Source organism: Bidens hawaiensis, unplaced genomic scaffold, assembly GCF_021521415.1.
Source record: "Bidens hawaiensis isolate Kalapana, Puna unplaced genomic scaffold, B.hawaiensis_p1.1 tig00077479_1, whole genome shotgun sequence".
In the NCBI taxonomy this organism is placed as follows: domain Eukaryota; kingdom Viridiplantae; phylum Streptophyta; class Magnoliopsida; order Asterales; family Asteraceae; genus Bidens; species Bidens hawaiensis.
In genome coordinates this window covers 1-15,033 of record NW_027503346.1, presented here as the reverse complement: position 1 = coordinate 15,033, position 15,033 = coordinate 1, and the positions used below count along the sequence as shown (strand labels likewise).

General features: G+C 38.0%; 1 protein-coding gene across 1 annotated transcript; it reads left to right on the top strand.

Moving 5' to 3' along the window:
* Positions 1-225: 225 nt before the first annotated feature.
* Positions 226-8,307, top strand: LOC143606826 (CRM-domain containing factor CFM2, chloroplastic-like). Its single transcript, XM_077082464.1, has 9 exons — positions 226-1,085; positions 1,789-2,251; positions 3,097-3,227; positions 4,501-4,809; positions 5,520-5,676; positions 6,833-7,125; positions 7,738-7,797; positions 7,898-7,951; positions 8,034-8,307. The coding sequence occupies exons 1-9, from the start codon at positions 351-353 to the stop codon at positions 8,181-8,183; spliced, it is 2,352 nt and encodes a 783-aa protein (XP_076938579.1). The 5' UTR covers positions 226-350; the 3' UTR covers positions 8,184-8,307.
* Positions 8,308-15,033: the final 6,726 nt, after the last annotated feature.

The window sequence follows — 15,033 nt, the reverse complement described above, 5'->3', positions numbered from 1 at the left end:
TGATGACTTCAAAAAAAGAGGGAGCTACCATATCGCGACACGTATGATTTTGATGGTTTCGTTTATATATATTACAGAGAGATTATAGATAGATAGATATTAGTAGATGAAAATCCATAATATTATTTTATTGTCTTAAAAATATCAAGAACCAAAGATATTATTTGTTCTATGTACAGAGACCAGAGGATAAAGCAGCAACCGTTGATGCTCACCTTCTTAACTTGGCGCCAAATCCACGAAGAAGAAACAATCTGTCTGTCTGCAAATTCAAGCCCAAGTACATACAGATACAGATACAGATACAGATGACCAATTCCATTACAAGTAACTAACTCCACAATCCCCAAATGTTGCTTCTTCAACAACCCTCACCTTCACCTTCTTCCACAACCCTAACCCCCAAACCCTTATTATTATTATTATTCCCCCCCTCTAATCTCTTCCTTCCACAAACTCCCTACAACATCCGCCGCCGTAATTCCTTTCACCTCCGTGCCTCCGCCGATACCAATACCCTACCTCAATCCGCTATTCGACGTATCGCCGACAAGCTTCGCAGCTTAGGTTACGTTGAAGACACTTGTTCCGATAACCAACAACCTTCACCTTCACCTTCACCACCACAACAAACCCTCACCGCTACCTCTCCCGGTCAAATATTCGTTCCCTTACCTTACCGTTTACCCAAGCACCGGGTCGGCCACACGCTTGACCCCAGCTGGACCACGCCTGAGAATCCGCTTCCCGAGCCTGGCTCCGGGACTGCGATACGGAGGTATCATGAGCTCCGAAGAGAGGTTTGGAAGGAGAAGAAAGAGGAAAAGCTTAAGAGGAAAAGCCAAGGAAATGCGGAAAGTGATAAGGTGCCGACAATGGCGGAGTTGAAGCTGCCACCGGCCGAGTTAAGGAGATTGAGAACGTTGGGGATTGCGATCAGGACGAGGCTTAAGATCGGGAAAGCCGGGATTACCGAGGGGATTGTGAATGGGATTCATGAGAGGTGGAGGAGGACTGAGCTTGTGAAGATTGTCTGTGAGGATTTGTGCAGATTGAACATGAAGAGAACTCATGATTTGCTTGAGGTTTGACGACTAATATGTGTTGAGTTCAGTACTTTACCATTATTGTATTGGAATCATAGTTATCATAGGCCTCACACGGGGTTAGGCGCAAAAAAACGCTAGGGCCTATGAAAAAAAAGCGCACAATATAGTTATATTAAGTATTATAAAAATAATGCTATTCTTCAAATAAAATTAACTAAAGCTGTTATATAACATTTAATTTTATTTAGTTAGTACCAAATGTCCTAAAGTATTTGTGTAGGAAAGTAGTTATCTTTAGATGAAGGTAGAAATATGGCTGGAATTTTGCCAGAGTTTAGAAAATTTGGCCGGAAACTTTCCTAAATCTGGAAATCTGGAGAATTAAAGCTCAACTGCCTCTCCTCGCCTGGAAATTGCGCCTAGGCTCACGAGGCGATCACTTTTAAAACTATGATTGGAACGTATAATAGATTAGGGTTATTAGTATTAAGGTTTACTTGTAATGTTTATAAACTGTAAGGTAACTTATTCTGTAATGCAATTGAGTTTTTCATAAACATTACAAGTTCTCAATTGTAAGGTAACCGTTACTGAATAGGTTACCTAATGTGTCCATCGACTCAATACTAAAAATTGTAATATTATTTACATTCTGATATAATGTTCATTTAGGATATTCAAATACAGTTTAATGTAAGAAATTATACGTTCTTATATGATTTTGTAACATATTTGACAGAGAAAAACCGGTGGTCTAGTTGTTTGGAGAGCCGGAAGTATAATAATATTATACAGAGGAGATAACTACAAGTATCCTTATTTCTTTATTAACAAACAAAAACCATATGATGCGTCTGTTGATGAATCTGTGAGTCCATCTGTGGATTCTGTTGGCTCGGAACCAACTGAACCACCTTTGATTCAAGGTGTGGGTTCGAGAACCAGAGTGCGGTTTCAGCTGCCAGGTGAGGCCCAACTTGTAGAAGAAGCTGACCTGCTTTTGGATGGACTGGGCCCACGGTTCACTGATTGGTATGGCTATGAACCGTTACCAGTTGATGCTGATCTTTTGCCTGCAGTTGTTCCTGGTTACAGGAAGCCGTTTCGGCTTCTTCCTTTTGGAGTTAACCCAAAATTAACAAATGATGAGATGACTGTTTTAAGAAGACTTGGGAGACCGTTACCATGTCATTTTGCTTTAGGTCAGTGATTCTTGGATTATAATTCTGTTTTGTCATATAGTTAATTACAGGTGTCATTTTGTTTTAGGTCAGGTTGACCTAAAACACTTTTTGTACAAGTTTCAGTTTTATTGAATCCTTAGTGTATTAAAGTATTATATGCTAAAACTATATATTACAATAATAATATAATTTCTTAATGTATCGTTTGAGAGGTTGTTTGCATTAAAATTACATTTCAGGTGTTTTTGATCCATTTGACTTGTTCGACTCATTTGACCCGTTTTTATTTTAGCTGATTTTACTATTCAACTCGACTGACCTGTTAGAAGATATTATGACCTAGTTCAAGCCGTTCATAAATAAACGGGTCAAATTTCTCACTTCTTATCTCAGTTATACTTTCTGATAACAGATCAAATGGGTAAAATAAAAAAAAAAAACTAGTTAGAAGGGAATCGAAAGTTGAAAAGGCTGTAAAAAGGTGGCAAAATAATGAATTTGGGACTAGATCATTTTGTTGCTTATAGTTAATTGGTTCACTTAGGCTAAAATATCTGGGTAACAACATTTATTAAATTTTATAAATTACTTAAAGTTCAAAATTAATTAAAAAAATTCGTATATTCGGCTATGTTAGGTTTTTTGTTTGGATGCGGTTTTTGCGATTTCATGCACCCCTGATGTCATATCAAGTGTTTACAAACTCTTAATTTGTTTAATTTAAAAACACTTTTCTTAAATAAAGGTATTTGTAATCATATATGATGTCTTGTTATTGTTGAAATAAAGAAGAAAGTAAAGTATTGCCAGCATTACCATTTGTCATTATCAATTTTCGTTTTCCTTTTGACATTTTTTATCAGGTAGAAATAGGAAACTACAAGGGTTAGCTGCAGCCATATTAAAGCTTTGGGAGAAATGTGAGATTGCAAAGATTGCTGTTAAGAAAGGAGTACAGAATACTAACAGTGACCTCATGGCTGAAGAATTAAAGGTCAGCGTACAAGTTTGAGTTGCATAAAATTGATTCCAGATTGCAGCATTACTGTTTTTATTGGACCCAAAGTTAACATACTTATATCACACTAACCTTGTAAGGCTTTCAAATATACGTTAAATACTCATTGCTTTTGCTACATTAATTTGATATTGGGGGTCTCACTGGAAGCAGCCTCTCTATTCTTACTGAGTAGAGGTAAGGCTGTTTACATCTTACCCTCCTCAGACCCTACCACAACTTTGCTATTGGTGGGATTTACTGAGTACGATGATGATGACTCAATGCTTTTGGTACATTAATTTGATATTAGAAGTATTTCTATGGGTGAAGCTAGCAAGCTACATGTTGCAGTTTAACCTGTTTATGTGAAAACGGGGTCTATCGGCTTATATTTAGTACCAACAAGTCAAACCGGTAAGATTAAGAAAAGCTAAAAAGAAATGAGTCAATAGGGTTGAACACTGTCAAACTTGCCCTTATATGACTCTCAAGTCTGTACTTTTGAGTTTTAGAAAAGCGTTAGGTTTTGGGTTTTTGGTTTGGGTTTTGTCCAGTTCGGTTTAACCATCTGGGCTCAAATTTTTTTGGGCCATTTTTTTTTTTTGCCAAAATCAATAAATTTGGACCTAAATTTTGTTACTAATTATTTTTTTGTTAGTTATGATTTAGTGGGTAACACCATTTATTAAATTTTTATAAATTACTCACAATTTATAAGTGGAAATGAAATCCATAAATTAGGTTCGGTTTCACGAAAACATAAAACCAAACCATTGGTTTTTGTTTGGGTTTTAGGCACACCACCACAATCTCATAAATTATTTTATCCACAAAAAGGGACCTGTATTTTAATAACAGTTTATGTTAGTATATTAATAACTTATGAAAACAAAAAACCAAAATATGGCTGTTCGTTTTGACCGGAAAAGAATTTATCGGTTTTGACCCGTTATCAACTCGTCATGCCACTGATTTTTTCACCTATAGGGGAAGCCCTCACTCATAAGATCTTTGAATAATTTAAAAAGCTGGATGTTTTTATACAGGTTAAAGTCAAACCCATTTTCATTATCTTATATTTCTTGTTTCTTTGTTTGAAGATTGTTGGTTCTTTTTATAAAATTCAAAGAAAAATGTGTAGTACTGAACTCTTGGAACATATTATTTATTAATAATGTAACTCACAGATCAATCTTTGAATTTCAACAGTCTCTTTATAATTTTTGTCAACGTTACTTTTATGCCTTACAAAAAGTAATGATTTCAGTGGTTAACGGGAGGAACATTACTCACGCGGGATAAGGAATATATTGTTCTATATAGAGGTAAAGATTTCTTGCCAGCTACCGTTTCTTCTGCAATAGAACAGAGACGGGACCGTGGAGTTGGCGAACTTGAAAGAAAGAAGAGTGCCAGCTCAGCATATGTGCAAGAAAATAAAGATAAGGAAAGTGAGAATCCATCCGCTACTGAATTTGATGGAATTAGAGATCAGAAACTAGAAATTGCCATTGAGCAAAGGAAACAAAGTTCTCGTGAAGCGGTTATAAAGAAAACGAGCAACAAACTGTCCCAGGTAGGCATTTAATTGTTTTCTGGTATTGGACCCATTTATCTAAAACGGGTTAGATATTTTGAATGGGTTGAAAGTTGGCCAATGGGTATTCAAATGATTACAACCTCTTAAATATCTTTATTCACAGAAGGATTTTTATTTTGAATTTATTGTAATCATATTAGTTATTTTTTAAATTAAAAGAAACGACTAAAGAGTGTTGTTGGGGACTTGGGGGTCAACAGTCTCTTTGATCCGAAGGCCTGTAAATGAACCAAACGAACATGAATGGAGCATGTTTTTGTTCGTTTCTTTAACTTTGACCGAACAAGAACAACTAAACGAGCGGGGTTTTCTTGTTTGTGTTCTTTTGCTAAGAAGACGAATGTGTTTGTGTTCTTGTTCGTTTATGTTCGTTCATTAACAGTATAAACGAATGGTTCACAAACATAAATGAACAAACATAATTGAGCTAAAATCAATTAAAATAAATGTGAGGGGCCTAAAAAGTTCTTAAAACCAGACTATATTGTAATAAATATTTCAATGAATATATTAACGAACGTCGAACGAACTTAAAAGAATGTAAACTAACAGACATAAATAAACGTAAACGAACAAATGAGATGTATTCATGTTTGTTCGTTTACAGGCCTATTGATCTACTTTGACCTGTAATATAATCCACCCATTTTGCCACCATATGGTATATTTAAAGTCGATAATGATAGGCACTGGAAAACAAAGAACGGGCAGAGAAGCTTCTAGAAGATCTGGAGAAGAAAGAAACCAAGCAACAAGTTGAAGCAGATAAAGAAGGCATCACTGAAGAAGAACGCTACATGTTGAGAAAAGTCGGCTTGAAAATGGGGCCTTTTTTACTGTTAGGTAAGTCTCAGTTTCTTGTTAATGGGTCAGTTTCAGTTGTTTGTTGTTTCATTTCTCAAACGGGTCAAATAAAAAAAGGATTAATTAAATATATACCTTTATACCCTTGCAAACTTAAAAGTTTTATATGTATCCAACCAATACTAAAAATATCTTATATACCCAACTTTAACGAATTTTACTTAATGACCATTCTACCCATTTCCATTATATTTGATTAAACCACATTATCTATTTGTATATTGATCGACAACAGCGATAAGCAATCGAACTGATTCGTCGTCTGTCCTCTTTTGTTCACTCGACAGCAGATAATTGAATGTACCCAACCAATACTAAAAATATCATATGTACCCAACTTTAGTGAATTTTACTTAATGACCATTCTACCCCTTTCCGTTATATTTGATTAAACCACATTATCCATTTGTATATTGATCGACATCAGCAATAATCACTCGAACTGATTCGTCGTCTGTTCTCTTTTGTTCTCTTGACAGCAGATAATTGAACAATCGAATTAAAAATAGGCGTAAAAAAGTATTTGAGCTAAAATTGGGTAGATAAAATTTTTTTGAAGTTAAATATGGGCATACATGAGTTATTAAAGCTTTAGAAAAATAAGGGTAAAATGGTCGTATAATAAGTTATTGTTAATGAATTGGGTTATTTGATATTTTAACTACTCTGTAAGGGCATATATGATATTTTTATTTTGAATGGGTATATATGATATTTTTCAACTTTGTAGGGGTATATATGAAATTGGCCCTCAAAAATAGTTTAAAACGGAACAACTCAATTTTGAACAATTATTTTGTTGGGTTATAAGTCAACGCTTTAATCTTTAGTCAAGTCGTAACAAGGTTTTCATAGGTGAACCTGCAAAAGGATCATTGTCGAACCCTATAGATGTTGCAACTTCGATCTGTTTGCTTGTGAACATGTCGATTTGGGTTGTGTTTGATCTCAAACAGGTCATGGGTCAAATATTCAATTCGACACAAAGTCTCTTTATTTAATGCGTACAACAATATATATCATTTTTATTCAATGGTTTTGAGTATTATCATTATTATTAGATGGTTTTTGTAACTCAAAAGTTAACACGTTAGTTGTTAATAAATTTCAAATAAACCCAACTTCTCGTTTTCAGGAAGACGTGGAGTTTTTGATGGGACTGTTGAAAATATGCATCTTCATTGGAAATATAGGGAGCTTGTGAAGATATTATGTGGTGAATCAAGCATTGATGAGGTTCATGCAATAGCAAGAACATTAGAAGCAGAAAGTGGTGGAATATTAGTGGCGGTAGAACGTATGCGTAAAGGTCATGCGATTATTGTTTATCGTGGCAAAAACTACAGAAGACCTGCTAGCTTGAGGCCACAAACACTCCTTAATAAAAAAGAAGCATTGAAACGGCATATTGAAGCACAACGCCGAGAGGTAATTAAAAACTAAACTTTTATTATGATCACGTAACTCATAAGTTTCATACGTATAAATGTAAAATGGAAGAACTATGCTAAGTTAGTCAAATTCTTTATATTATATAGTCTCTCCCAATTAGGCCAGCAGATTAACTGAACGTTTAGTGAAGAATCCGTGAACCGTTTTGTGTGAAGTTCGTCTATGTTCATTTAGTTAAACGAACGAACATGAGCACATGGCTCTGTCTTGTTTGTTCATTTATGTCCGTGAACGTTTGTTTGCGTTTGTTTGTTTAATATAAATCGTTTATGTTCATTTGTTTATGTTCTTTACATTCGTTAGTTTACGTTCATTAATATATTCATTTAAAGTTTTTTGGCCCGCGACAACCTAGCCTAGCTTTAATAACTTTTTATGTCAAACACATTGTATTTCGCATTACTTTCAACTAGTTTTCGCTCAGTTATGTTTGTTCATCTATGTTCAGTTATGTTTGTTCGTAGACTGTTCGTTTATGCTGTTAACAAACGAACATAAACAACCACGAAATGATGTGATTTTTACATTAAGTTGATATCACACTATTTATATCTTGTTTTGTTAATTTTTGTTACCTTTATGATGCAGTCTTTGAAACTTCATGTATTGAAACTTGGAAAAAATGTTGAAGAATTAAAGCTTAAGTTGGTGAGTCTTTTAATGCCTGACATCTGTCAATTGATATGGTTGACTTGGTCTCTTTGACTTGCAAATTTAAAATAATAACACTCAATTTGTCTTGAACCAGGCCAAAAGTGAGGAAATAAATATGCACAGTGAAAAAGATCAGAATATTCAGTTGGTGAGTGTCCATTTTGGCATTTTTATATTTTACATTCTTCAATTTTTGTAACATTTAAAGGATGACATCATAATTGATGCAGGAACAGGAGATTACATTGCCATCAACTGAATATATGGAATCTGAATCTGATCTTGAAGTTTATAAATCAGATCATACAGATCAGGATAATGGGCAGGTGAGGAGTATTCACTTTTGTCCATTCTTTTATATAGTAAACGCTTTTATATGATTACAAAGTTTATATTACTACAATGATATCTTGTTTTTTCAATTAACTATATTGGTTGTGGTTAGCATAAAAATATAATACCTTTTGGGCAACTTTCAACCAGTTTGAACATTAGAAATAAACCATAACCTGATGCAGTTTCGGAAGCAATCAATGGCTCAAGACACTCATGATAATCAAAGACGATAAAACGAACCAAAGGTTCAAAGAACAATGTTCTTATAACTTAAACTTAATTAAAAACTAATTAAACAAGAAACCCTAACACCCTATTTATACTAAAACAAAAAAGAGATAAACATGGAAACTAAGTAAACATAAGATAATAAAAGATATTAAAAACAATAATCCTAATAAAGAGATAAATCTGCATCATACTCCCCGTCTTCGAAAAAAACTCGTCCTCGAGTTTTGCCTTCGAAAAGCCGCCCGGATCAGACGGTAGGTCAACCCGATTCTTATTAAGTATCATCTCTCTTAGCTCACTAGACAATTCAACTTCACTGGTCGTTTGGCCGCACTCTGAACTGGTCGTAGGGATGGCTGAACCAATTCTTGTTTACTATCAATTTTGGGCTCACGCATTTACAAATATCAAAGCCTTTTCGTGGGCTATCACACTTGATGCCTTAATGATAACTTGGGATACCGGTGTTGGTTGGGGACTTGGGCCTTGAGAGACGACTCATGACGTGACCCATCATCACCACTTTTAAGCTCCTTATTTTCTCTCATGATATCGTTGTGATTCAGCTTGCTAAACAGCCATTTAATGTTGCTTATTAATTCTTGTGGACTGGGAGTGTTAAATGCTTGATTAATATGAACTATTTTATCCTCATGCGCATCATGATTATTTTCACATTACAATTATTGGGAACTGATTCATCACCTCCGCTAAGAATAATTTTCACCTGCCAAAATTCTTCTTCATCAAAATCAATCCCATCTTCATCGAATCTGGGTTCGTCTTCCGATAAACACTCTTCGAGATAGATCGGTTCATAGAACCGGGGTGGGTGAAGGCTGAACGGCTGCTGCTCTCCGTCGCCACCTTCATCCCAGACGACGGTGCTCGACTCGGTTTCCGTCTTGCGCATCTCCCGTTGTAATTCGGGATCGCGGACTCGTTTTCGGAGTCGTTTGATTTCTTCAAGATCGCGGACTCGTTGTCGAAGTCGTTGGATCTCCATAAGATCCCGCGGGTCGGAACAGATTCCACCGCTGCCTCGGTCGGCGACTCTGCGAGTAGGACATCGATCTTCTCCACGAACACGTGAATAGAAAATACTTCGATCGTTTCCTCGGTCGGCGACTCTACGATCAAGCAAGTATTCAACACCACGTCGACCCATTTGAGAACCAAAAGCTCTGATACCAACTGATGCAATTTCGGAAGCGATTAATAGCTCGAGACACTTTATGATAATCAAAGAAGATAATTGAACCAAAGGTTCCAAGAACAAAGTTCTTATTAATTCATAATCAATCAAAAAACTAATAAAACAAGAAACCCTAACACCCTATTTATACTAAAACGAAAAAGAGATAAACATGGAAACTAAGTAAACATAAGATATTAAAAACAATAATCCTAATAAAGAGATAAATCTGCATCATAACCCAAATCAACCCATTTGTTTTTTGCACTTTTGGTCTGACCATTATAACTAGTTACGTCCAAAAGAATCTAATAAACCAAGGTATTTTTGTCATTTCATGTAAACCAACAGAACAATTTTGACAGAGATTTAATGTTATGGATGCAAAGGGTTAAAAAATGAAACCACAATAACTCCAAGGGTTGAAGGTTTTAGTTTTGGACTGAACTAGTTAAAATGGCTAAGCCACAAGGACGAAAATCGAACTTCGCTCTAGCAATTTTAACCCACTTATATAAAAATGGGCCAATTTGTGTTATATTTTATAAGTTTTAGGTAAAACGGGATAATATCTAAGAAAGATTATATCTGAAAGAATAATTAGTTCCCTTCAATCATATAATGGATTTTCTTCCCTTTATATAGTTAAATTACAAGTATATCAATTATATACTAACACAAATTCCTAATCATAAACCAATACAAATATGAATATACAAAACTATATCCGATCTATTACACCCCCGCAATCGAAGCGAGAGGAGGCCGTATGCTGAGACTAGAGCGGAAATCATCAAACAAAATCTTTGGAAGGCCTTTAGTGAAGATGTCTGCAATTTGGTACCGAGATGGGACGTGAAGAATCCGAACATTACCACGTTGAACGTGTTCGCGAACAAAATGAATAGCTAATTCAATATGTTTAGTGCGTTGGTGTTTTACAAGATTACCCGAGAGATAAATAGCACTAACATTGTCACAATAGATCAACGTGGCGTGAGATAATGTTTTGCGAAGCTCTAACAGCATGTTACGCAACCAACAAATTTCGGCCACAACATTAGCAACACCTCTGTATTCAGCCTCAACACTAGAGTGAGATATAGTATACTGACGTTTCGAGGGCCAAGAGATAAGGTTATCCCCGAGATAAACACAATAACTTGATGTCGAACGCTTAGTATCGGGGCACCCAGCCCGGTCGGCATCCGTGTAGGCACACAAGGATATGGTGTTAAGCGGTCCAAGTGTAATGCCATATGGTGATGTCCTGTGGAGATATCGGACTATACGTTGTAGAGCATGCCAATGTGTCATCTTTGGGGAGTGCATGTGTATACCAATCTGCTGAACCGCATAAGAGATATCGGGACGTGTAAACGTAAGATATTGCAATGCTTCTGCTAAAATGCGGAAAAAAGTTGGATCCTCAAAACAATGTCATCCGAGTTGCTTAATTTAGACTTTGTATCGACCGGAGTAGGTACAGATTTGCAAGGTTCTATCCCGACCCGTTTAATAATATCAAGTGCATACGCTTTTTGATAAAAACTTCTCATTGCCTTGGAGAGAGATCGTGAGCCCGAGAAAATAACTTAGGGGCCAAGATCCTTCATGGCGAATTCATTTTTGAGGCTTTCCATGAGTGTAATTCGTAAGGCATCAGAAGACGTCGTGGGGATGATGTCATTCACGCAAATGATTTGATAAGCAACGTCACGACCATAGTGATACACAGATAAGGAGTTATCACATTTACTTAGAGTTAAACCCAGTGTAGTCACAAAATCGGTGAACCGTTGGTACCATGGCCTCGGGCTTACTTAAGTCCATAAAGCAACTTTTTGGGAAGACACACGTGGTCCGGGTAATTTTGATGTCAAAACCCCATGGGTTGATACATGTAAACTGTTTCATTGAGTGTTGTTAGGATTAAACGCACACACGAAACCGAACACGACACGAAAGCAATAAACGAACACGAGGATTTAACGTGGTTCGGTCTAAACTGACCTACGTCCACGGGTGGCAACTAGGTATATCTTTTTTGAGTGACCAATATTACAAGTACATAATGTTGTTTATATATAGACTGAACTAGGGTTAGTAAATTATTATGCAAGAAATCTAAACCGGGCCGGGCTTGGGCCCGACCGCCCACACCCGTCTCCTCTTTTGACTTCATATAATAAACCGGGTCAACAAGGCCTACGAACCCAACAATCTTCCACTCGGAGGCCTTGAGTACTCTCGTCTGCACTCCTGATTGTACTTCTGTAATCTGAACATTAAACTTCTTCTAGTTGCCACCGCCTTCTCATCAATTAACCTGAAGGCCCGTTGAAGCTCCCCGGAGCTCCAACACGTCAGTCACGGCTGAAACTGCCCCTGACCCATTCTCTGTCCCTACCGGCTCCCACTGTAACGAACTACCGGATCCTGAGATAACCTGAGAACAAACACTCTCCATATTCAGCAAGTAATTCATTGGAGAGACTTTTACAGCTGGAATACTGGTTTTCTTAATCCACTGTCGACCTGGAACTGTAACTGAAACACGACCTGTGCTCCCACTGTCACGATGTCCCCCAACTGATTTAACCTTCCTAGCTCGTTCATCCTGAATCTTCACTTTGGCTCTGGGTTTGTTACTTGCAAAACGAACCTTCTTCTGCCCACGAGATTCTGTGAACCGGACTTTGTCTTTCACCAAAACTGGATCCACTCCTTTCGGTGACATATCGACCATATACAACGAACCCATTTTCTTGCCACGAGCAACCACGAGATTCCCTTTGACTACTTTCCACTGCCCATTCCCGAACTTAACATCGTGCCCTTGGTCATCCAACTGCCCAACTGATATCAAACGTTTCTTCAAACTTGGAATAACCCTCACGTCTTTCAAAGTCCAAGAAGTACCGGCTGAAGTTATCAAATCAACGTCTCCCATACCCGTAACCTCTAAAATATCATCATTCGCTAGTCGAACCTTTCCAAAATCCCCAAATTTAAGATTCTTCATCGTTTCACTACAGTGAGTGGCATGAAACGATGCACCAGAATCCATCACCCAAGCATCAACGCTACTCTCAACACTACAAACCAAAGCCTCATCACTACTGACCCCCGTCATCTGTGTCGTCTTCTGTAACGTTCACCTCTTTCTTACCATTCGGACACTGATTCCTGAAGTGTCCTTTCTCTTTACAACCCCAACATTCAATATCCTTACGAGTCTTAGACTGACTCCTCTTCCTGTTCCCACTGCCCTCGCTGTTTTCTCCTGCTCTCACTCTCTGTGACTAGCATATTGCCTAATGATTCACCTGAACTTCTGCGTCTTGAATCTTCTCCCCAGAATCAGATCTCGAATCCCATCGAAAGTAATATTTGTAAACGAACTACAAACTGCAGTCACTGTTTGCGACCAACTGTCGGGCAAAGAGGATAATAACAAGAGGCCTTGAACTTCATCATCAAACATAATGTCAACTGACACTAAGCGGGACAAGATCGAATTAAGATTATTGATATGAGTTGTAACTGACCCCACCCTCTTTCATTCGAGTTGTCACTAGCTCTCTGATAAGATAGACCTTATTCGCTGCCGAAGGCTTCTCATACATGTTGGATAGTGCGTCCATCATACCACGGGCTGTGGTTTCTTTCATGACGTTAAACGCCACATCTTCCGACAACGACAATGTAATACAAGCCCTAGCTTTCTTGTCTAACTTCTTCCAATCTGCTTCTGACAACTTTTCTGGTTTTTCATCCTCGAACACTACATCCAAGTCTTTCTGACAAAGTAGTGCCTCAATCTGCATCTTCCACCAACCGAACTTCTGTCCGTCAAACTTCTGTATCGAAACCTTTCCGTCTTTGCCATGGCAATGACTAAAACGAAAAACTGGATAAAACAGAGACAGACACAGCAACACGAGCCTGAACTTAACGATTGTTCTACTGAACTCTGTTAAAAAATCAACCTATTTATACGCAGCGGAATATCGAACTGAAAATCAGAAACTGTAACTTTAAACTGAAACGATAAACCTGACAAACGCGGTTGGCACTGGTTCTAAGTTTCTTTAAATTTCTTCTGACTTGAAACTGTTCTTCAACGAAAATAGGATCTTGATTCGTTGTTATTGACTCGTACTTTGCAAAGTAGGATCTCGACTCGCTAAACTTCTGCCTTCTTTTCAACCTTCCGGTCGATCGCTAGATACGTCGGCTAGCTGCCAACAACCGAAAACCTAGATCGACAACCTGAAATCTGACCTGTGGCAACTGGTGGCAGCGAAACCCTAGCAGCAGTTAGTGGTAACGCGGCGGAACCCTAGCCCCGATCACTGGTGCGGCTGGCGACACGCGGAACTGGTTCACCGTGTTCTTCGTGTGATCCGAACCTAAGCTCTAGATACCACTTGTAGGATTAAACGCACACACGAAACCGAACACGACACGAAAGCAATAAACGAACACGAGGATTTTAACGTGGTTCGGTCCTAAACTGACCTACGTCCACGGGTGGCAACTAGGTAATATCTTTTTTGAGTGACCCAATATTACAAGTACATAATGTTGTTTATATATAGACTGAACTAGGGTTAGTAAATTATTATGCAAGAATTCTAAACCGGGCCGGGCTTGGGCTCGACCCGCCCACACCCGTCTCCTCTTTTGACTTCATATAATAACCGGGTCAACAAGGCCTATGAACCCAACAAGTGTGCCATGTAAGAAAGCATTAGAGACATCCAGTTGATGTATTAGCCATGATTGAGCCAAAGCAAGTGATAAAACTGTTCGTATGGTAGCCGGTTTAACAACCGGGCTTAATGTTTACACCGCAATTCATACGAAGTTGTTGGGTTCGACCATCGCATACCAATCGAGCTTTGTAGCATTCCAATGTACTGTTCGATTTGAACTTGTGACGAAACAGCCACATGCTACGTATAACATGCATATGTGGTTGGCGTGGAACTTGTTAGGATTAAACGCACACACGAAACTGAACACGCCACGAAAGCAATAAACGAACACGAGGATTTAACGTGGTTCGGTCTAAACTGACCTACGTCCACGGGTGGCAACTAGGTATTTCTTTATTGAGTGACCAAAATATTACAAGTACATAATGTTGTTTATATAGAGACTGAACTAGGGTTAGTAAATTATTATGCAAGAAATCTAAACCGGGGCCGGGCTTGGGCCCGACCGCCCACACCCGTCTCCTCTTTTGACTTCATATAATAAACCGGGCCAACAAGGCCTACGAACCCAACAATCTCCCACTCGGAAGGCCTTGAGTACTCTCGTCTGCACTCCTGATTGTACTTCTGTAATCTGAACATTAAACTTCTACTAGTTGCCACCGCCTTCTCATCAATTAACCTGAAGGCCCGTTGAAGCTCCCCCGGAGCTCCAACACGTCAGTCATGGCTGAAACTGCCCCT

Coding starts and splice junctions, on each gene's coding strand:
- LOC143606826 (XM_077082464.1), top strand. CDS start 351: ATGTTGCTTCTTCAACAACCCTCACCTTCACCTTCTTCCACAACCCTA. Junction 1,086..1,788: donor GAACTCATGATTTGCTTGAG/GTTTGACGACTA, acceptor CATATTTGACAG/AGAAAAACCGGTGGTCTAGT. Junction 7,126..7,737: donor TTGAAGCACAACGCCGAGAG/GTAATTAAAAAC, acceptor TTTATGATGCAG/TCTTTGAAACTTCATGTATT.